Here is a 22,602-nt window from a genome sequence, read left to right as displayed (position 1 = left end):
CCAAGCAGTACAATCCTCAACAAGGAGTGTTCAGAGTACAGCCACTAAACGCAACCCATACCAAATGGGACTATGGCACAAGGCAATCTGTCAGAGCCATCAATCTAGATCGTGTTCACAACGAGATGCTTCCTAGCCGCCTCAGCCTTGACTTTGAAGTTGAAAGATTTGGCTTCGGAACCGGGCATCCTCGAAAGACCTTGACGTTTTCAAGAGTCATCATGTACATCTATGTTGGAGTGGTGTGTCTCTATGCTCTGACGGTTGAGTATGCACATATCCTGGAGCTTATGGGACGCCAACAGCGATTCTGGGTCCAATGTATTAAGCCTTGGTCACGTCTACATGAACTTTTCGTTCTCGCCCTTAGGTCAACACCACCTAAAGACAAGGAATTCGCAGACATCGGTGCAGGAGTAAGCTCTTCCCTTTTATGGCAAAAGAGACTGATAGCCAGGGGGGATAGGTTTCACCACATATATCTAGTGTTAGATGATGAGGCGGAAACCGAGAGGCTAGATATGACTGGAAAAGTAAAGTATTACTAAGAAAGCAGCATGGGACATTATATGGTTATGATACTTCAGTTTCTGAATAAGTACTAAAGAGATTGTTTTATTTACAATCTACTATAAGCTGGTCTTACTTGATGAATTCTGGTATGTATTCACATACTTACACTATTCTGAAGCCCGTTGACTGAGCTTCGAACATGATCTTGCAGAAAAGACCCTGTCCGCAAATGTTGAAACCTGCTATAAGGCCTAGATAACCTTTGAAATCACAAGGCATACAAGGTAAACAGCCAGTTTAACTCGGAAGCAGGTATAAAGGACGATGCTCTTGCAATATATGAAAATACAGTCATAGCGAGACAGGATTGCTCTAGCGGGACCGAAGACGGTTTGTCCTGTAATATGAACGTTTCCGAGCGAAAATATGTGGCTGCTAGAGTGGTTAATCGTTGATAGGCGTAAATTACCGTTTTCATACGTGAAAGTTAAATACTCATGGGTAATTATTGGCTGAAAGCTCACGTTTACGCGGTTCAATTTAAATTGCCAATACGTTTCAGCTGAATTCATGCCTAGTACCACTGGCAGATGACGGCATTTGGTAGGCTGAGCTGTCTGCATTTGATCGAAAGATAGAACGTGGATGTCTCTATCTTATCAATACGTCAGGTCCCATTCTCCGACCCGAGCGAGAGTAACTAAACCATAGTGTAATCTCGTGTGGTTGATATGTTATTATAGACACCCGCGCGATACTCTGTTATTTGTGCTCGGATAAAGTGATGGCGCGCAACTAAGGTTTGCTAAATTAACTAGAAGGCGAATGCAACGGAAGAGCCACCTTCCAATGATTGTTTTATAATATATACTATGCCGCCCCGCGAGAAGCCAGTGGTAGTATCACAACGCCTCGGTCACACTAATACTCCCCCACAACCAAGGACTCCCAGGTCGTGCCAGAAGTTGACTGCCATGACTGACAAAGCACTCCTTAGCCTAGACACAGCTCAAGATATAGTGCTGGTTGTGGAAGATTTGGAGGGATTAATACGTCGCTTTTCATAACAATTATCCCCTACAACCACGCATGAGTAAGTAGGTGATCAACGGAGTCTGGTCAAATCTGGTGGTAATTGAATGAAAGCTCGGACGCTTTGGTGTCAAGAACACTACCTATAATGTTTGATTGCAGGGATGATCTATCTCTTATAACTTCCTCTGCTTTGAGATTTTTTGTCTCCAAATCTGGATATCAATACGTTTCTCTGACTTTTGCCCCTCAATCATAATCTCCTTCTTTGCTCTCGATTCGACTATATTTTCTCCATGCTTTCTTCATTCTGCTCTTCTGGAAGTTTGACAACTCCCAGGCTCTTGGCGTCACGAAGCACAAGGGCAAGATCCCCGCGTACCTCTATTACAGGGCCTTTTTTTTCTTGACAGTATCGGTATCAACATTACTGTACTCTGGTCAACTTAAGACTCAGAACCGCTAAAGCACTGTCAAGGATACTCGAGACTACCTAGCCTGCAGGTAACGTCTTCCTTGGATTGCGCAGTGAAAGTTTGCCGAAGAGTGTGCAGCACTTATTTGCCCAGGGTCGAAGTTTCGTACAGAAAATTGACGATAGTCACAGGTGAACAAGTCCACGTCTAGACTAACCATAGATGATCTCATATCCAGCGCTCGCAGTACTCAGAGTCCACTCCGGCCTACGGGCTCGAAAAGTCTGCTTCGTGACAAGATTGGAGTGACCGATCCTAAAGAGTTCTCATCTCATATCGATATCCTTTAGTGCATTTGCAGATATTGACCGCCAAGGTCCAGGACTAGTTCAAGCTCGATTCATCGTGAAGAACCACTCCTCTTGCCTGCTTGAATTGCTCGGTGCCGCAGTATGATTCAGTGTGAATGCATGTATACTTTACACACATGGCGCTTGATGCAGGGCTGCGCAACAGAATTGAGAGCAGGGCGTGGCTATCGCCGGCTCACCAGTGCCGGGGTGGAGCTTGCCTCTGGTCGTCTGGCTAGTGGTATGAAAGCCATCGTGGTATCTGCCTGCTACCTCAACGCCAATGGCGGCGATGATACTTCGTCATCATCTTCGAAAGAACACTATTCGATCGCTTCTAAAAAATTATTTGGCACTCTCACCCCCTGCCGTATTTGGCTGCCACGCTTGGCGAAGAAAGACATGCGTAGAATTCAGTGTCGTACAGAATTTGACCCAAGAATGAGACGCTCGAAAGATGCTCCCCCGTCCTGGAAAACACACTATAGTCACAACATGCCATCATCAACGCAGGAGATGGCGATGCAACATCGTGGTAGTCCTCTGCGGTGATCTTCTTGGTCATTCATCCCTCATTAAGATTACTGACAAGGGGAGAGGAGGTTGAGTGAAGATGTTGGGGCTCAACAGAAAAATATCACACCGTAGTAGTGAAAATGCAGCTTTCTTTTCAGTCAGGGAAAGTCAAATGCAGCCACGCGCTCAGATGAAATGATCTACTGCCTCAATTCTTCCCGGGATTCGTAATGTCTCGCCGTTCCCACATCAATGGAGTGGTTTTGATTGATGGAAAGTCTTTGCTACTACTGTATGGTGCTGGGCGGTAGACCTGAGCGGCCCGTTATCTACTCTGCAAAAAGAAGGACCAGCGAAGAGGAGTAGCAACATTGACAATAAAAGTCCCAGAAATGCTCCCAAAGGGGAAGTCACGACACGCGAAAATCCAGGACTACTCGACTCCCGGCAAAGGACTTCGCGCGCGAGCAATTCGAAACCAAGATGAGCGATCGCCCTCCCATAGCCTAGTGACATCTCCACGGAATGCATCGCTTTGCTCTTTAGCATCAACTCGCGTCGCTTTGAAAGGCAGGAGCTCGCCAGTCAGCAAGCAGTCTGTCGCGCCGTGTATAATTTGCTGCTCTTGCTTGCGAGCACACCTCAAGGTCTACAGGAGACCGTTATGGCATCACCATTTGTCTGTCAATGAATTGCACGAAATGTCAATAGATCAGGGGTCTCCCGCAGCATTGTTTACTATGATATTGAAAACCAAATTTCAGTCGCTTCTTCCCAAGTCCCTACGCCCCCATAAAATACAATGGTTATCCACCCAACAATCCACTTTCACCGTGGTACACTTGGCGTAACGATCTACCAGTCCCAGCCGTCGAAGACATCTTTACAATGCCGTACGGATACATGCACTGCGAGTGAGATTAGCTCAGTATTTCCAGCTTTGCATTATTCAAAACCAACCTCAAGCCTTCTTTGCCGCCCGGGCACGCGCCATGCGTGCAACTCTCGCTGCTTTGAGCTTCTCCCTCTTCTCCTTGTTGGCGACTCTCACGGCACGCGCGTGGGCGGCTCGAGCTTGCTTTGCCTGCTGAAGATCGGCTGCGGTACCAGACATACTGGCGAATGTTGTGTTACGATGATGAATGAGAGTTTTTTGTTGAGTAGGTGTAGGGAGGAGAAACGCTTGACGCGCCGTGACGCCTCGACGCGTCAAGTTGAGTAGCCCCGGCTCACGGACCCTCCTCAGCCCTTGCTGACTCGGCCTTAGCCGGAGTTTGAACCGCGCCACACCTCTTCCGCCACACTTGCCGGCTATCTTCCATGATAAAGTAGGAGGAGAGGCGCGGCGTGAGTTATGCCGACTGGGGATTAACGTGGATTTTTGCATGGTGCAGCTCGGGATCCAGCTCCCCAAAAGCACGCAGATTCCAAAATGTGCGGATAATGACCGGAGTCATTTCCGAGAATCGTATCACCAAATCTTTCCACATATTCTGCTCAGCTCATTCTTCTTGTGCTAATTCGTGGCATGGATGGCTGCTTGGCCCAACAATCCAGTCGGAAGCTGGCTTAAAGGTCAAATCAGTCAAGTTCAAGGTCTACGGCACATGCCGCATTCATGATGTGCCTCCGCCCGGAAGCCGGGTTGACGCCACCGGAGTCCAGGGCCAGTAAATTTCGGAAATAGGATCGAGAGTCGGATCGGGATTTTTCACAGTTTTTCGTGAGGAACCACCAACCATGAGTGGTGTACTACTATCTTCGACAGCGTCTTTCGAATTCATTCACTGAGACTAGCCAGGACTACATCCCATCCAATAAGTCGTCAATTGTGTTCACATGGCGCCGTAGTCACTTGAGCTGAACCCATTAACGGGAGAAGTTCTAGATATCACTGGGAGCACTGAGATCAGGCAAGCCGTGAAATCACTATGTGCAGGCTCAACGGCACACATTCAAGCATGGTTTCACCAATGAGGGTAATTCATGTCTTATGGCTCGAGCATACGCATGGATACGTAGCGTCTGCCTATCGGCTTGCATCTGCTCCAAACACCTACATATACCACTTCTCGAATGCTTGAATTTCAGACCTTGGGTATCACTATCCAACTAGAATTTTCCACACTGGACCCTTCTCGTCAACCACTTAACGTTGCTTGGACTGTCGTCGAACGTGTCGGCCCGCCGCTGATTGACGATATTGGCATTCGATCCAAAAAATCGCCGTCGTAAGATGACGCAGTCGACTTCAGACGGAAGTCCCGAGGTTCTGAAATAACTTCAAACTCTCTTGTGACCCAGATTTTGCTCAAGGCTCTCTGAGTGACTGGCCAAACGATCGGGATAGACGCGCAGACTGTTGCCAAATTCACTTCGACTGTTGCAAGTACGGCAGGCACACAACCATACCAAGACGGATCGAGGATGGGATATGTGCCTGCAGCCGTGTTGACAATGGAGACGAGACGACTGACGCCAATGGCAACGACACTATTGAGAAGATTAGCCATTTCAAAGTTAGGGAAGCTGACCGTCACTGCGTGGAGTCTTTGAAGGGACCTACATGTCGCCAAGGACAAAAAGAAAAACGACGCCGTAAATAGACCTCTTTTGAGCCGCGTGCTGCCAGGCCCAAGGAAGCGGTAGACCGCACACCAGCACGTCGAGCACCATATTCGTTGCAACGTGGCTAACGTACGTCCTTCTATAGATTCCAAGATCTGAAGAGCCGAACCCCCAGCGTGCCGTGGCCGGTTGCGTGAGTTTCCATTGAGACGAGACGGGGTCGCAGGGAAACCAGGCGATGGTAGAATACGCCAGACCCCACATCGCCGTGACGATGGCAACGATCATGGTTAGTCTAAATGACAGCGACCCGAACTCAAACATCGCGAGATACTGAGAGAGCAAGGCGAGTTTGATAAAAGTTGTGGCCATACAATACGCCGCGTTGCAGATGTAGAATGTCTACCAAATCTCAGTATCCGCGCTTCATGTTTCTTATCATCAAGACTAACCTTTATGAATGCTTCCATACCAAACAGGCCAAGGCCTGCGAAATGCCTACCCAGACCATTTGAAAGAGCTTGAGAAGCGTGTCAGATCATATTCGTCACCTTAATTTAGGATCCATTGGGCTTACCTATGCACGTTGCTATAGACAGCAAGGTGGTTGTCATCTAGCGAAGAATAGGATAGACGAGTCAGCATAAGGAGATAGAGACACCAAACTCCCTGAAGTTTATCAAGAACTCACCAACACTATTATGAGGAACCCATCGTCCCAGCCAGGCCGATGGACCACGCAAAACCGGATGTATAAGCGGGCTAGGCCACACAAGTACGCGAGAATCTGTATATAAATGTCAGATACCTCATGTTCGTATTCAAGCAGTCTTCAAGCAGTCTTCAATTACAATGAAGATGTTGAGAAGAGGGCAGCAGCATGGGTGGCATACCAGGAACACAATGATGATACCCAGCGCAGCTGGCTGACGATTAAGCAACGGAGTTTCGTCGTGGGCGGTTTCCATCGTTGTAAATACCACCGTAGCTTGTAGGAACGAGCCAATGTTTGGAGAATATCAATCCACAAGATAACGAGGTCAATTGTGCGGTCAGCGTGCGAAGTCTAGCCCTTCCAAGAAACAGACATCTTCCTTGGAAGCGACTACGGAAGTGATGAAAAATGCTTGGTGAGAAGGAAACCCTTTTATCTAACATTGCAAGAAATCCGGTTAATGCTCTGAACCATCCCTGTCACAATGGCAATCCGCCGATGATTTAAACTCCAGTTTTTGTTTCGAGGGGTTCCACACAAAGTTTATCCCGATGTGATCATTAGCCCAGTTTGGGGGTTTGGTCGTTTCATCATTAGCTTTGGCATGCCAGCCCTGCGCGTGCATCACGGCCCCTGAACTATGCCCAGCCAAACTATTGGGCATTCGGACGTTGCATCGGCATACAGAAGGGTCGGTCTCCGACAAGCTCATTCTCTGGCTCACACATTTTATGAGACAAGCCTGTAGCTAATGATCCTGAATCTAGTCGAGGCTAGAGTAATTTCCACATCACGGTAACATCGTGGTAATGATTCTTTTGCAGTGCAACGTTGTCTCCATAGCTCGGGCTGATCCGGCTGCTTCAGGAGTCGCATCGTAATAGAACCATCTGGGCTTCTCATCAATTTAAACCACCTGACAGCCTCAATTAAGCGAGATCAAGAACACCCAGTAACCTCATGCCGCCCAAGATCTCTGATAATGTGATAAGGAATCGAAGGGTGTGCCCAATTACGTCTTTGCCACGATGCTGCAGCACAAGCGAGGGAAGGCCAGATTGTGAGCTGTGGTGAGGATGTCGTTGTTTTCTGTGGGATCTCTCAGCCAGGGCCCGACAATGAGCCCGCGTGGATTCGCGTTGCTGCGCTTGATCTTTCGTTGCTTCGATTGACGCTTACGAGCCGTTGCGGTTGGGTCCTGCGTGGCGACATCATGGTTCCGTGTTCAGGTCAAGGGATGAGCTAGGTGCCACGGCTCTTAGCCCTTGCAAAAACCATCAAATGCGGTAGGGCAACATGCCCCGCAAAAATGCGCGGGGTTGGCTTCATGTCGACTCTCGCTTGAGTCTCCGCATAATGACAGGTGTGGCACTGAGCAACGCACCGCTCATTCTTTCATGGCTGCAGGCCAATATTTCTAACCATAAACTCTGGGTTGGAGTGTCGCAAGGCACTGTCTCTGCAGACCAAAGATATCAAATGGGCTTTGCCAGATATCCGATCCAACGTCGTAATCAGTGTCGGAGTGAGCTAATGTACCCCCTAGACCAAATGGATTAAAACTTTTGGTTAGGAGAACCGGGCTACGAGCGGGCGGGACGGAAGCCTGTGGGTAGAGGCGGAGCCGAAAGGCGGTTTGAGCGCGTCCTAAGCCACTTGCACCGAATCTCCGAAGGAGGGGTAAACCGCCGTGCGAACAATCGGGGTGCCAAAAGTAGTAGTGGATGGGCATTGATTCAATCCCACGGTTTGATTATCACGCAACTTGAGAGACGAAAGGCTCAGAAGGACCTGCGATTTATTCGAAAGCTTCAGGCATGTGTTAGTCAAGGATGCAGATTCCGTGATTCGACTAGCTAGCTAAGAATGGAAAACACGTGCATATCGCGTTGAGCGAAGTGTTAATGCACACTGGGAATATCGAACCGATACCTGTTTGCCACGATTGTTAAAAGTCAAATGCACGTCGCCAACATTCTCTTCAAACTAAGCATAACTTGTGCGTTTCATCGTTTGAACCATCTGGTCCCTGGAAACTGTTTATGTATGCCGTGCACGGCTTGCTTGCAATTAAGGTACGATGCCATTCAGAGATGTCTGGTCAATGTTTTGTCTCAGTGATGAGATTGTCTACTCGGAAATGATCACTAAATCTTAATTCATCAATATTGCACGCCAAACCAGTCAGTGCGGATTGCTGCCTAAGAGCTTCCACGAGTCTTTCCCGGATAGCCGGAAAGCAACTCACGGACATCGAAGCCCTCATACTGCACAAAGCACGTGGTTCATTGTGCAAGTGATGGTTGAAGAAGACTAGGCATGGATCCCAGGAGACCCTATATGTTTGAATCAAGTAGATCAGTGCTCTTACAGAATACTGAGTATTGTCTTCCGGGTTATTAGTTTAGGGCAGTGCTAACGATAGCTCCATGTGTTGCACAATTTTCCCCGAAACCAAATTTGCCCCAACGAACTTGTTCTAAAGTAACCTGTATCGGGACTGAAACAGTTCAGTAAGCTAGACCTCTGTTGTTTCGCGAGCTTATCCAATGAGTGCTCAGATCCGAGGTGTGGACGATTCTACACGAAATGTTGAGTTGGGTTCTTGGGCTGTGTCTTGGACTGGCAGGTCTTGGCCCCAACCTCACCCCACGTTGCTCTCCACCTAACTCAGTACCCTTGCAGCCTTATCAGATACGACACCTTGGCATGTTCTAATTACCTTCCTTGCCTGGACCCTGATATATTGAGCATGTTGACCCGTGGCCATACGCAATCATACCTAAACTTGCCTCTCGCCGTCCCTCTCTTCGGACCCCCCCCTTGTACACAGTTCACCTGTCCTGTTATGGTAAAGCCACTCCTTGGAAGGCGTATGCATCACAACTTGACACTGCGGTCACTGAGCAGCTTATTGCCAATGTCTCTAGCAATATCACAAAGCTTATGCCATGTCGCTCATTAGCAGCATAAATGACATCAAGCACAAAAACCACTCCTCAAAACCGACATTGCCGATGCGACAAGTCTCAATTTCCAACGGATCCAGAGATCATCCACGGCTGCCTAGCTTCGCATATTGGAACTGTAGCCATTCTTCGACTAGGATCCAAAAGCCCCGCAAAAGTAGTTCCAGCCTGTGCAAGGAACACTCGCTGCACATTTGTCGATGCTAAAAACTTCTATCGGCGAAATCCTTACTTTCTCAATGCGGACCTCAAAAGCCACCTCCAAACGCCATCTTGACATTATTTCGATAACCGTTGAAGTTGGGCCTGGCGGTTTCAGGGGCTCTAGTTTGTTCGCCCGAGTTGCTTGTGGCGATAGTGGAAGTATAATCTACCTTTCAGGTACCTGAACTAGGGCGGAGTACCCTGCTTACCTTTGTATCTGCCGTCATACACTAAATATAATTGTGTGAAAAGTCTCCGCGGGCCTATCTTTAGAGATTGAGCTCATTTTTCAAGTTCATTACTTATCTTACTGCACTCTAGAATCTGTCAATTCACTTCATTTCAATATACTCCGTACCAATTTACCTCGTGTTACCCTGAATTTGTACCGATATTATTTATTTGAAATAGTATGCCGTACCTTTGGCAATCGATCGAGGTAGTCGGGCAATCTGATTGTCAACTTGTAAGTCTGTATATGCTCGGAAACTCCTTCGACTAAGCTGAGCTTACTCCTCACCACTGGATGGAGAAGTTCGTGTCATGTTTTATCGCGGGGTATCATACCAGATTGCCGGTGCAATTTAGGACCTGCCTTTGGCCACTCCTGTCGTGATAGGCACTTATGAGCTCAAATTTTGCAACCGCGAGTTCGGACTAACCGAGGGGAAAAACCATCAGATAATTCAATTATAGCATAGTACTTATTCCCGACCAGTGATGTCTATTCAGCGGCCGTGACTTTGTTTGCCTACGTGATATGCATCGAACCTACGTTGCGGTAAGTGTCCTTTGGACCTGGCCAGAAAGCAGGCCGGTTTTGGCAATGAACGTCGTGATTATGACGGAAAGCCCACCGAGCAAACCACTCATCTGGTCAGAATGAACACCCAAGCGCCAGGGCTCGGAACTCAAGAAGGCAGTCATACCTGTTCAATTTCTATATATAAGTGTCAGTCAAGGGATCACAGACTCTTACTAAAGGCAGCCAGCTACCTTATGTGACATTTGTGATATTATAGGGTTGGCGAAAGCCCGAGTGAGCGAGCAATGCCATCTGACAAAACTGCTAAATCAAGGGAGAAGCTAATGGAGAGACATATTACCTGAATCGGAGTACCCCGAGACACTCAGACCAAAATAGAGACAGGCAAAATAAATAAATCTGGCCATTGTGATCACTCGTACTTAACCGTCCTCTTTTTCGGAAGGAATTCTTGCAAGGGTGCACCTTCACGCCGACTTTGGGCACGTCCTCTAGTCCCTTTCCCGGGCAATATATGCGCAACGCGGCTACTTGAGCTTTTCCCATCGTCACTCTCATCATTCCAACCATTACTTCCCTCTAAGACATTCCAACACTTCTACAAAGGGAAGTAGCCGAAGAAACGCCGCTGGCAGAATTTGGGTTCAGCTTCCTTTTCTAGTAGCAAATTCAATTTAATCAACAGTCGAGCCACGAACTCTATTGGAACACGCTGTCGGTCAGAATCCAGCACCAGTACCAGTAGTAGATGAGCCTCCTCCAGTATGAACCGCGCTCCCATCATCGTACCCATCTGGGAGTCTGCAGCGCCGATCAGCCTCCAGAGATCCCCAATCACAGTTCCCATCTGGCAGTCAACGCCTGTTTCGTCACATAAGCCATATCAGCATAGTCAGATAAACGCCGAACACATCGCAGATATCACTGGGAAACTTTACCAAGCTGCGCAATCGTCTATAGTGGCTGACGTCGCCTACTATGTCGGTCTATGGGAGGAGTTGCACGATTGTCATTGGAGTTACATGCGTAGCCACAGCACAGAGAAATCGGCTCAATGCTGGCCGGAGTTCATCAAGGGTAAGTTCGGGAACAGAACTGACGCCGTCTTGGAAATGATCTACCGAGGTCATGTCAACACAGTCAAATCAAGCTCAGAATGGAAGCTCTTGGTAAGGTTCGACCGAGTCCGTGACTGGCTCGGCCATAGTGGACCTGTCATGTTTCTTCAACTTGGCCCAGAAGTCGCGATTTGTTCAAAGGCCCTCAAGATAATCCTGAAGCTTCTCGATCATCCCAATGCGCCGACCTTCTCAGGTGCCGAGATCCTGGCTGAAATTTACAATGTCATGATGCAACGAAACGCAACGTCAGAGACACCAACTTATCCGACACTTCGAGACGTACAAGAGGCCCAAGGTATTTTGTGAAGTAATTCTCAACGGTCGTGATGCAAAAGACTAATACAATTCCAGCCGTAATCCTTCGGCACTATCGCTCATAGCCGTAGCGAGCTGCTGAAGATGAGCGTGTTGGGGTAAGACAGTCACTCAAGGCGATGGAGGAGGTTCGGAATTTCCCGAATCGCCGAATAGCGTTTTGACTCGATCAGAGAACCAAAGGGAACTAAGTTGGAAGGCACGAAGCCTAGCTGGACTTAAGGAATCGTCTGTACGCGAGATCTGGAGAGATCTAAGCCCAACATGATCCCCCAATGAGAAGTGCACATGCGAAATTTGAAAATACATTGAGAATCCAGACTGGTTCTGTCATTGTAATATCTTGCTGATGAGTGAAAAAGGTCACTTGATCTTGATACAGCTTCACCAATCAGGCCATGGAAGTCTCTATTCTTCCAAAAGGTTACAGATCTAATATCAATGTTATGATTCGTGGGTCATGTGGATTACAACATGTCCAGACTTTAACTTGAACAAAAACGCAAGAGATATGTGAGACCACCTGAAAACCCAAAATTCGGTTACACGGCAAAATCACACCTGAGCTACAAGAAAGCGAGAATTAAAGCCACGAATCTCAATACCATCATGTTCCATCTGGTCTGGAAAAGACGTTCTTGCTTCACGGTCAACCCCAAAGTACGTCTCTCCCTGCGCGACCACTGCAGCCATTCTCTGCGCTTGATCCCTTTGGGCGGCTTGTGCGCCTGGAAAGTTTCATTGAATCTCACAGATCGCGGTGCTTAGACCTCTCAGTATATTGTGATCTCCAAAGTAATTTCATAGCGAGGGAAGATGCCGCTCAGGTGTGGAACTGGAAGATGAGCCATAGACTGCGCCGTGGTGGTGTTCAGGCTACTGCTCTAGTTGGAGAGTAATCTCTTCAATTGGAGAGAACTGAGCGCCTTCCCCGACTGAAGCATTTTGAAAGGTTTTAGTACCTGGAGCTCATAGCTCAGCTTCCCTTGCGGCCAACACTGATTTAATATTGAATATTGAATGAAGTTTTTGTTTTTCTGATAGCGGTATGCATTGGAGAGATTGATGTCGAATTTATGGGTGCGAGAAGACACCCACTGACTATCAGCGGATGTCGACCGCTCTTCAGACATGTCGCCAGAGGAGTGACTGATATTGGCCTCCAACGTAGCATCATCGAGTATGTCGAGTTCCTCAGTCTTGGCGTGGGCGCTTTCTGGGCATCGTAGGATGGCAGTCAGGGCGACGGATGAGAATGAGAGGGGGGCCGGGGACTGATTGCGACCAGCAGCTAAGTGAGCATTCTTCTTCGAGGACGGAGACTCAGGAACTCTGCTGGGTGACTTCAATGGCGCATTAGCATAAGATCGTGGGTGAAACACTAAGATGGCCGGAGGCGGAAAGGGCTTCAGAACTAGAACGCCAACCATTGTAATTGAGTCCGGGTAGGTTTGTTATTGTGAAATGTAGAACACTGAGGTGAAATACGAACACTGGGGATGAAATTGCAATGCTCATCGATACTGGAATTTTGAGAAGGTTTTCCCATCGCTAGGCTTCCAACTTTCCGCAGCTACATGGAATCGGACCTAACGCCATGACTTCAGTATTGCCGGAAAGTTGCGAAGGCTTGAACGCCAGATACATCACTATGGTTCCGCATCCAAGTGTTGTCGCCTTGAGCGCGATATCGATAGGTAATATCGCCCCAATGATATTGTCCATTACGGGATCGATTTTCCAAAATGTCAAAAGGAAGAAAGTCAAAGTCGTCTCCAATGGGGTTTAAAGATGCCAAAACCTGAGCGTCCCGCATGAACCGAGCTCTGAAGTGGGATGTCTCGAAAAACGCAAAGCCGTTCATTTTGCCAAGATCATCCTGTCCAAAGACGGTACCAAACAAGATGCTTAGAGAGAGGTAAAATAGTACGTGTAGCTGTGATTTATTCATTCTTGTCGTGGGTTGAAGTGGGCTGGCTACGCTGTAGTAGAAGATTGCGGTGGTTGGAAGAGTGAATGTAGCTGGTTGTACTACGGCAGGTAACTAATTACTCATGGAAAAGAGGACATACGACCCCAATGTAATATTGGCGCGGATGACCGGTTGGCGAGTGGAGATGATGAGCCCGTGGCGTGTCGCCAGAAAATAATACATGCGCACAAGCTGGACATCAAGATCGCTCGTTTTGGTTTGATATTGTCATACTGAAGGATTGGAACCAATGACTGTATCATGGCGTTGAGAAATGGTCATTTAAGCGCTTGTGTGTTTGAGTTTGGGGATATTGCCTTGTTGGGTTCAATGCGAAAACACATCTCCTCTAACTCTGTGGGCTCGGAAACCGCATTGTGCCAGTTGGCTCGGGTTCTTTGCCTTTGTATTGGGCACCCTGCAGGATTGCTCGTTTAGGAAGTGAAGGGTCGCTAGGTGTTGCACTTCCGTGAAGTCAGGATTAGGTTCTTGAGGCTAGAAACGCCAACTTCCGGTTGGAGCATTTTGACGATCTGCCATGCCACACAAGCAGCCCAGACTGCATGCTTCAGATGGTTGTCAGCCTATGAGCTTGGGTTACATGGACCTGTTCTAAATTGGGAAGAAAAGGTCCTTGATACTTAGGTTTTACAAAATCGCGCGCTGACTTGGAAACATAGAACTGGCCTTTGTTTGGTGTAATTACTGTTGAACAGTCAACTACGATAGAAGTTTTGTGAGGTATTAGTTCGCACGACTGCAAGTAAGCTTCAAATGAAGAGGTATTAATCAGGAGTTTCTTCAGCGTAGTTACAATAATGGGATGGAACCGCCAAACTCTCTCCAAGCACCGGCCACGGTATCTTAGCGCCATGCAGAACAGCCTCAGCTGTGTTTCCCCCAGTGCCTTCACCCCACCCCCATCTCCATTACCCCGCCTGCCCATCTGTTTTCAAGTCTAATCCAGAAACGGAGTTTCAATTACCTTCAAAAAGAATTCGAAAAACACGTATGTGGCTCGAGCAAGTGATGTTGCAGGAGCAACTGGAAAGATGCCATGGATACCTGCCATCAAATCGATCGAGCTGCACACTCCACTTGCCGCCATTTCCATCTATGTGGGGGCGATGTAGGCTTCGTAAGCAATTTCCACCCGAGGGACGTCAGCCAATGACGATCTCACTGGAATGCAGCCAGGTAACACAAGCCATGTTTGCAAATACTTTGGTATATTGTGACCGTTGGTCACGTCCCGCGATGCATGCCCAGGCGACAGATGTGCAAGGATGCTTCACTGTCAAATTCTATCAAAAGAACTTAGTTCGCATAGAAATAAAAGAATGACTACTTGAGTCTGCTTTCAAATAAATGGGGCGGAGTCGCTTATCCCTGCGTGGACCAAAAAGTAGTTCATATTTCGCATGACCGGCACGGAGTTGGACCACCGCCTACGCCGCCATCCAACGGACCTGGAGACTGCCTGCTTTGCTTCCTCCATCACCATAACGCCATCACTCAAACGTATGCTGGCAAAGGGAAACCTCCTTTTTCCCGGTTATACCCTGCCTCTTCCTTTTCTCAAAGACGTTTCCAAATGTTTGTGTCGCATGTCGCTATGAGTATCATGGTAATCAATTAGCGACCGGCCTGATTGAAGGGCTTCTACCACCATTCAGGCTATGGCTTCATTGTAAATTGTCCATCCGACATCAAGCAGTCTGAGGGTGGTAAATACCTTTAGTGCCTAGAGTGGTCTAAGTGGAACTGGTGATTCGGGGGTCAATTAAAACGCAATTCGGCAATTGGCCAAAAAAGGAATAGTGGACTCCGAAGTTTGGGGCCAGGTACAGACTGCTTCAACTCTTTTCTCGTTGGGGCTTCGTATTGCGAACCTCACTTTTCAAGAATCCCATCGTCGACTTGAAAGACATTCACCTTCATGGGCAAGCGCATTATCTTTACAGGCGGTTCCGGCGTCGCTGGCCGCTGGGTAATCCAAGAGCTTCTACGCGAAGGCCACGAGGTGATGAATCTCGACATTGCCCCTCTCGACAGCCCCGCAGTTCATACGATGAGGTGCGACGTCAGCGATGCCGGCCAAGTGTACAGCGCGCTTCACTCGCAATTACGGCTCAGCCAGCCTCTTGAGAAGTCTTCCGTTCCTGATGCTGTCATTCACTTTGCCGGATACGCCCGACCTCTGCTCGCTCCAGACAGCGAAGTCTTCAAGACAAACGTCAACAGCATCCACAACGTAATCGAAGCCGCATGCAAGTTAGGTGTCAAGAAAATAATCTTGGCGAGTAGTGTCTGCGTCTACGGAGTCACGTTCGCAGAAGAACATCGGAAATTCATCTCGTTCCCGATCGACGAGGAGGTCGACTGCAATCCCACCGACCCTTACGCACTTTCCAAGGTCGTTGGAGAAACTATTGCGAGGAGCTTTGCAAGTCGGTTCGGGGTTGATATCTACTGCTTCCGTATCGGAGCTGTCATTGAGCCTGAGAAGTATGCTGAAAACTTTTCTGCATACATCAACCAGCCGGAGTCTTGGGATGTCCACGGATGGTCCTACATAGATGCCAGAGATCTTGGCCAGATGTGCCATCTTGGTATTGAGAGAGACGGCTTGGGCTGGCAGGTCTTTAATGCGACGAATAACAACATCACAAACACCGAAAACACAACGGCGTTCTTAAGCCGCATTAGTCCATCAACGCCTTTCACTCGGGAGATGGGTGAGCGCGAGGCCCCGATGTCTAATAAGAAAATTCAGGCCTTGTTGGGATTTAGGGAGGAACACCCGTGGACGAGACACGTCCCCATCACCAAAAAGACTGTGTGAGAGACAAGTAAAGAGAATTGTGAAAACGAGGGTCATTAGCCAGCGGCGATCATGTTGCACCTTACGCTGATTTCTATTGCAATCCTCAATGGTAAAAGACTTCTTTTGGCTGTCTATAACAAGATACCATTCGGGCTCCTTCATGACGTCGCTATCCCCTGATGTCTTGAGATATCTGGTAGACGTCCGTTTCTCGAATCAAGAACCCGCAAAGTTTGCCGGACTTATGCCCGAGTCGGTGCGGGGTTCACCCCCAACACTTATCAGCGTGGCTTGCTCCACTGCACCGCCTTCTAAAGTTCCAACAAATCGAATTCGACCTATTTTGATTAGTCGTTACTTTTCTGTGGAGAGGGTCCATCAAAAACCCAGCTTTCTCTTCGTAAACCAACATTGCGTCCATATTCTTTGATTGGGGGCACACTGATATCGTGAGGAAATCGGTCGGGCTCTACCCAGACTACCCCGCACCCCACGTTGTGTGGATGTTTGTCTGTAGCCGGACCGACCAAGCAATATTGAAACTACCTTACTCGTCATACCTGAGTACTTAGCTTCTCTTTTTTGAGATTCTGACTATTCTTCACTTGTAAAATTACTTTTGAGTCGACTGTCACGACCTCTGATCCTCGTCGAGTTGTTGCAAATCATTCAAGATGAATTCAAATTTCGATGCGGTTCATCCGGCTGCCGGAGAGGATCAAGGACACCACGGCCCTCGATATGTCGAGTTTCCCATTGCGCCGAATGATGCCACCTGGGAAGATGGACAACCGGTCCTCAACAAGTATTCCACATTTCTCACTCGCGAACATGACTTCCCTGGTGCTAAGGAAAGACATCGCCCTGGCTCGTACCTTCTGTGCATTCAGACTAACATCATTGACTTTTGCAGGCCATGCTGTATGCTGCGGGAGTTCCTAACGAGGAGATGATGCAGAGGAGTCCTCAGGTTGGTGTTGCTTCAGTATGGTGGGAAGGGAACCCGTGCAATATGCACCTCCTCGACTTGGGAAAGACCATCAAAGATGCCATCAAGAAGAAGGGGTACATTGCCTGGCAATACAGCACTTTGGGCGTATCAGATGGTATTGCCCAAGGCAATGAAGGCATGAGGTTCTCTCTGCAGTCACGCGAGCTCATTGCAGACAACATCGAAACCATAACTTGCGCGCAGGCACACGACGCCACTGTAGCCATACCCGGATGCGATAAGAACATGCCAGGCTGCGTCATGGCAGTTGCGAGGCACAATCGTCCATCTGTCATTGTCTATGGAGGCACTGTTGCTGGTGGGTACTGCGAGGTGTTGAAGAAGCCCATCGACATTGTGACTTGTTACGAAGCTCAGGGGGCCTACCTGTTCGGCACGCTGGGCTCTTGGTCCGATGACAAGTCTGTCACGCCAGAGGAAATTCTCTCATCCATCGAAAAGGGAGCTGTTCCAGGTCCAGGTGCGTGCGGTGGCATGTACACTGCGAATAGCTTGGCTACAATCATTGAAACTCTGGGTCTATCGGTCACAGGCTCATCGAGTACTCCGGCAGCTTCTCCAATCAAGATGAGAGAAGCAGTCAAGGTTGCTGATGCTATTGAAGTTTGCTTGCGTCGCAACATCCGGCCGAGGGACATACTCACCCAAGAGTCATTTGAGAATGCCCTCGTCATTACGATGGCACTAGGAGGATCCACCAACTCCGTTCTACATACTCTCGCAATGGCCAGAGCAGCTGAGGTGCCCCTCAATCTTGAGGACTTTCAACGAGTCTCTCGCAAGACGCCCTTCATCGCCAATCTGAAACCGAGCGGTAAATACGTCATCGAAGACCTATTCCGTATCGGTGGAGTACCATCGGTCACCAAGCTTCTCATTGCAGGAGGTCTCCTCGACGGAAAGACGCTCACGGTCACTGGGAAGACTCTCGAGGAGAACGTTGCCTCGTGGCCATCTTTGCCACTTGAACAGGATATTATTCGGCCACTATCCGACCCCATCAAGCCCGCTGGACACCTCGTCGTGCTACATGGAAATATCGCTCCAGGCGGTGCAGTGGCCAAGATCACAGGGAAAGAGGGACTTCGCTTCGAGGGCGAGGCACGCTGCTTCAACAAGGAGTCCGAGCTTGTCACGGAGCTCAACGCCGGCAACATTCCGAGGGACAGGAACATTGTCCTTGTCGTCCGCTACGAGGGGCCGAAGGGCGGTCCCGGCATGCCTGAACAGCTCAAGGCATCCGCGACTCTGATTGGAGCCAACCTCAAAAACGTGGCGCTCATCACCGACGGCAGATATTCTGGCGCCAGTCACGGTTTCATCGTGGGCCATATTGTCCCTGAGGCAGCTGTCGGCGGGCCCATCGCCGCTATCAAGGACGAAGATATAATCACAATCGATGCTGAGACATGTACAATCAGTATGAATGTAGCTGACGCTGACGTCGAGGAGAGACTGCGTCAGTGGAAGGCTCCCAGGCCTCCCGTGACAAGAGGCACTCTGGCCAAGTATGCTCATTTAGTATCCAGCGCCTCAGATGGGGCCGTGACCGACTTGTTCTAGACTTGGTGGTCTGTAATGTACAAGCTATCGTATGTATTGAGTTTTTGTCGGCTTTTTGTCTGACCATGGTCATTGTTTCTCTTCCCAGACCGTACGCGAAACCGTCTTCAGCTTTCCCACCTCGAACAACTTAGGTAACGCGGATTACAGCGCGATCACGGACTTCTCGCCGACTTGACCCCCACGATAGCCTCCACGTAGCAGGGCAATGCCACGACGCGGGGTTGGATATCCACTGGGAGATTTACCCCATCCAGTAACATATTCTTCTGAGTCGACATTGGTTCAGCTCAGTGGAGACTATCTAGGTAGCCGGTAAGATTGAGTCAGGTATATATGGCTTTGATGACAATAATGTCCCATTCTGAAGTCGCGAGATTATGTGAACGCGGGTTGAAAAAGTTTCTGATCACGGAAAGGTGCCGCCTGAAGTCGTAAAGGTGAGCTGGTTCATGTTCTGAACGTAAAGCCAGCCCTTTCCCGCCTAGAGCTCTTCTTATGCAATCTTCCACTCCGTACCTATCGCCCGAATAATTTCAACTCCAAATAACGAGCAGGCAGATAGGCCACAGCGGTAACAATAAGCGTCATTTCGTTGGCAATATCACCCCCAGATTCGCCGATCAAGCCGCCCAAGGGTCCCACAAACCAAGTCTCGACCATGCCCATGCACCATGCGACCACCCCGACCAAAAATGCGACACTAGCCCCAATGCCAAGAGGCAAGCGGCTCGGGTCGTTCCAACCATCGAGATCGTAATTGGCAAAGTCTCCACGTCGAAAGATGGAATGTTCCATAAGCAAGATGACAAAGTAGCTCGTGCACCAATAGCCCAGCAAGCTGAGGAAGTTTTGCAAATAGGTGTTTAGCTGGCTGCGACCACCGAGAGCCAGACCAATCACAATGGCAAAACAGAGGAAAGTCCAAAGAAACCGAGGTATTTGGGCGAAAGGACGAGCCATTTGCTGGAATGAGATGGCCGCAGAGTAGAGGGAGATGATGTTGGTGTTGATGCCACTGAAGGAGAAGATGACGAGTAGAAACTTGGCAAATCCGCGCGGGTGTAGCATGTCTCGGATCAGGAATCCAAGACCCTGGTTCTCATATGCGTCTTTCCAGGCCGTCTGGTTGTTCAGGGAGCTGGCCACCATGGCGCCAGCAGTCATGCCAATAGAGGTGGGAATGGCAATGCCCAGTGTCGTGAGTGCAAAGACTTTGAATCTGGATACATTGGTCGGGTACTGGACGTAGTAGTCGGACACCATGGTGGCCCATGAGGCAGAACTTCCATAAACGACGGCAAGAAGTGAGAGGGCGCTGGCAGAAAGGTCGGCGCCCGTGACCTGGGCCGGCGTGACGTCGTCGGCATACGGGCCAACCATGCCAAAGATGATCATGAAGATGATGAAGTAGATGAGCCACGCGTAGCTCTCATAGATCAAGATGTAGCGCAGGCCGAGAAAGCTGACCAAAAGAGATACGACGGCGATGATGATGACACCGACGACCAGCGAAATACGACCATCAGCCACGGCGGTCAGAGCTAATCCGCCACTGATGGAGCCGACCGATGCCCATCCAAGCTGTTCCAGGCCATTCAGGAAGGCAATGAGTTTGTTTGGCCACCAGCCAAAGCTGTATCGTGAGACGGAGATTTGACGCAGACCAGTTGCTGCACCAAACGTGGCACAGTATCCAGACACGGCGCCGCCGAGGATGGAACCAAAGATGTAGATAGGAATGGCCCGCTGCAAATCAAGACCAAACTCCCAGCCGAGAAATCCAGTGGCAAAACAGCTGATGCCCATCGTACCACTTGCCCACAGAAGAGCCATGGTCAGCTCCTCGTGCCACTTGACGGGCCTCTTGTCTGCGTCCGTCTTGCGGTCAATGGCATGCGACTCGACCCCCAGAGCTTTATCCATTCTACCCTCAAAGCGTCGCAAAGCGGCCAGAATGCCACCCTCCCTCGGAAGGTCGCCGCTGCCCGCCTCGAGTGAAGCCTGAGGCGACGTCTTTTCACTCATGCCTTTCTCTTCGAAGCGTTCCATGGCAATAGGCCGTCGTCGTGACCGGGATTTTCGTTCTCAGTGTTGATTTGGTGTAAAGTCGCAAAAGGACTGGGTTTGACAAAAGCAACAACGGGTTAGGCAAGACCCGGTCAACGAGGCTGCAAGTCTCTTGGCACAAAAAGGCTGCCAATGCGGGGATCTGACATTATATTGAATTATCTGACTCCCGCCCAGCCGGAGCACTCGTGTGCATACAATTTTTCACCACTATCTTGGTGGGCTCATCTTCAATGCTACCCACCTTCCCGGGTGGACGCCCTAACGCCTGGCTGAAGTGATTTGCGGGTTTCCAGGTTGTCGCGTGCCGCACCCCACACCTCCTCACGCCGCGCATTCTTCGTTGAGTCCAGTCTGCTTGGATTAAGGCACCCTACGGGTTCGATTTGAGGCGTATCCGTCCGTCACCTTATTAGACACTCGGAATTCAATCCTCATCTTTCTATAATCTTTGCGTCCTTTGGTACCTTCCTGTCAAGTTCAACCCCTATTGAATCTTAATCGGAAGGGCTCAAGCCGCGGTTGTGTGACTCTCGACTAAAGCTTTTCGGTTTATCCGGCATCAGCCCAAAAATTGGCGATTGAGGGCTGAGCGCCACTCATTCTCCAATATGTATATGAATGTTTAAAAGACACTTGATCGTTAGTCGGGTTACAGTCGCACTGGGGAAGGCCCAGCTAGGTAATCCCGAAAGCTTACCCCGTAGTTATCCAGGGGGGTGGTGAGGAGCGGTGGGATACCACTATCTTGATCCACATGGCTGATAGCAGGACGGCACAATGGCATGCCAGCTCGGGAGAATAGTCATCTAGTGTGCGCTAACTTGACACCTTGGAATGTGAGGACAGCGCTTATCTGTGAGATGCCGCGCGGACAAGGCCGATTGTGGGGGCAGTCCGGCTCTTATCTCGGCTATCACGGCAAATATTAGTTCCACTTCACGAAACTTTTGCAGCGTGTCCTGCCAACCATGTTGCACATACTATGCTCTGTGATAGGATGTGCGGTACGGATATGCCGGGCTCCATGCCGTTAAGAGATTCACTTACGCTGAAATTCAAGGGAGGCTGGCTGGCTCAAAGCTTGAGCAGAGGATTATAGTAACCAGATTATTTAGATCCAGGCACATCCAATTATATTACCCCGGAAAACTTGGGATCCCGTCCGCTCTCCTGTAGATTAGCTTTTGAGAGCCGAATAAGTAGTTAGGTCGGTGACGACCGGCAAACATCTGGTTTTATATATTCTTGCGATGAATCCTTGATTAATAAAGTTGAGTCACAATACCTCTTTCTAGCCCACCCCCCGCCCTTCTGGCCCGCCTTACCTTTCTTCTTAACTATTAATTAAAACGCATACTTATAAATCTCACCTTACCCCCCGACGGAGCAATCCGCCGGGGCCGTACCGTATATTACGTATTAGGGAAAACTAGGTATAATGCGCTCTATACCTAACTACTAACTAAAATAGCTCCCAACTTTCTACTACTTCTAACCGCTTATAGGGTAAGCTTTACCTACTCTAACGCGCATAAGACCTCTTAGTATTAGCCTACGTAAGTAGTTAAGTTTAGTATAATTTATTTTTTTATATAAATATTATTATTACCTAGGGGGTCTTATAAGAGCTATTTAAAGCGCTAACTTATTATTTTAACTTTATATATTTT

General features: G+C 48.9%; 7 protein-coding genes across 7 annotated transcripts; 3 read left to right on the top strand and 4 right to left on the bottom strand.

Moving 5' to 3' along the window:
• Window positions 1-3,788: 3,788 nt before the first annotated feature.
• CCOS01_16901 (uncharacterized protein) lies at window positions 3,789-4,214 on the bottom strand (the record flags this gene model as incomplete). The annotated part of the gene is made up of 1 exon (XM_060465036.1): window positions 3,789-4,214. One exon carries the CDS (start codon window positions 4,212-4,214, stop codon window positions 3,789-3,791), a length of 426 nt encoding a protein of 141 aa, XP_060304401.1.
• A 754-nt stretch (window positions 4,215-4,968) lies between these two features.
• Window positions 4,969-6,363, bottom strand: CCOS01_16900 (uncharacterized protein; the record flags this gene model as incomplete). Its single annotated transcript, XM_060465035.1, has 6 exons — window positions 4,969-5,320; window positions 5,394-5,797; window positions 5,848-5,915; window positions 5,973-6,009; window positions 6,087-6,182; window positions 6,289-6,363. 6 exons carry the CDS (start codon window positions 6,361-6,363, stop codon window positions 4,969-4,971), a joined length of 1,032 nt encoding a protein of 343 aa, XP_060304400.1.
• Window positions 6,364-10,813: 4,450 nt separating this feature from the next.
• On the top strand, window positions 10,814-11,550 carry CCOS01_16899 (uncharacterized protein; the record flags this gene model as incomplete). Its single annotated transcript, XM_060465034.1, has 2 exons — window positions 10,814-11,465; window positions 11,522-11,550. 2 exons carry the CDS (start codon window positions 10,814-10,816, stop codon window positions 11,548-11,550), a joined length of 681 nt encoding a protein of 226 aa, XP_060304399.1.
• A 1,538-nt stretch (window positions 11,551-13,088) lies between these two features.
• CCOS01_16898 (uncharacterized protein) lies at window positions 13,089-13,349 on the bottom strand (the record flags this gene model as incomplete). Its single annotated transcript, XM_060465033.1, has 1 exon — window positions 13,089-13,349. The coding sequence occupies one exon, from the start codon at window positions 13,347-13,349 to the stop codon at window positions 13,089-13,091; it is 261 nt and encodes an 86-aa protein (XP_060304398.1).
• Window positions 13,350-15,396: 2,047 nt separating this feature from the next.
• On the top strand, window positions 15,397-16,302 carry CCOS01_16897 (NAD dependent epimerase/dehydratase; the record flags this gene model as incomplete). The annotated part of the gene is made up of 1 exon (XM_060465032.1): window positions 15,397-16,302. The coding sequence occupies one exon, from the start codon at window positions 15,397-15,399 to the stop codon at window positions 16,300-16,302; it is 906 nt and encodes a 301-aa protein (XP_060304397.1).
• A 656-nt stretch (window positions 16,303-16,958) lies between these two features.
• CCOS01_16896 (dihydroxy-acid dehydratase) lies at window positions 16,959-18,859 on the top strand (the record flags this gene model as incomplete). Its single annotated transcript, XM_060465031.1, has 2 exons — window positions 16,959-17,078; window positions 17,198-18,859. 2 exons carry the CDS (start codon window positions 16,959-16,961, stop codon window positions 18,857-18,859), a joined length of 1,782 nt encoding a protein of 593 aa, XP_060304396.1.
• A 519-nt stretch (window positions 18,860-19,378) lies between these two features.
• CCOS01_16895 (uncharacterized protein) lies at window positions 19,379-20,911 on the bottom strand (the record flags this gene model as incomplete). Its single annotated transcript, XM_060465030.1, has 1 exon — window positions 19,379-20,911. The coding sequence occupies one exon, from the start codon at window positions 20,909-20,911 to the stop codon at window positions 19,379-19,381; it is 1,533 nt and encodes a 510-aa protein (XP_060304395.1).
• Between the last annotated feature and the right edge of the window lie 1,691 nt (window positions 20,912-22,602).

This window comes from Colletotrichum costaricense (genome assembly GCF_030867565.1).
Source record: "Colletotrichum costaricense strain IMI 309622 chromosome Unknown Scaffold_35.1, whole genome shotgun sequence".
Classification (NCBI taxonomy): domain Eukaryota; kingdom Fungi; phylum Ascomycota; class Sordariomycetes; order Glomerellales; family Glomerellaceae; genus Colletotrichum; species Colletotrichum costaricense.
Note: the sequence above shows the minus strand (reverse complement) of the source record. Positions and strands in the feature narration are given on the sequence as shown.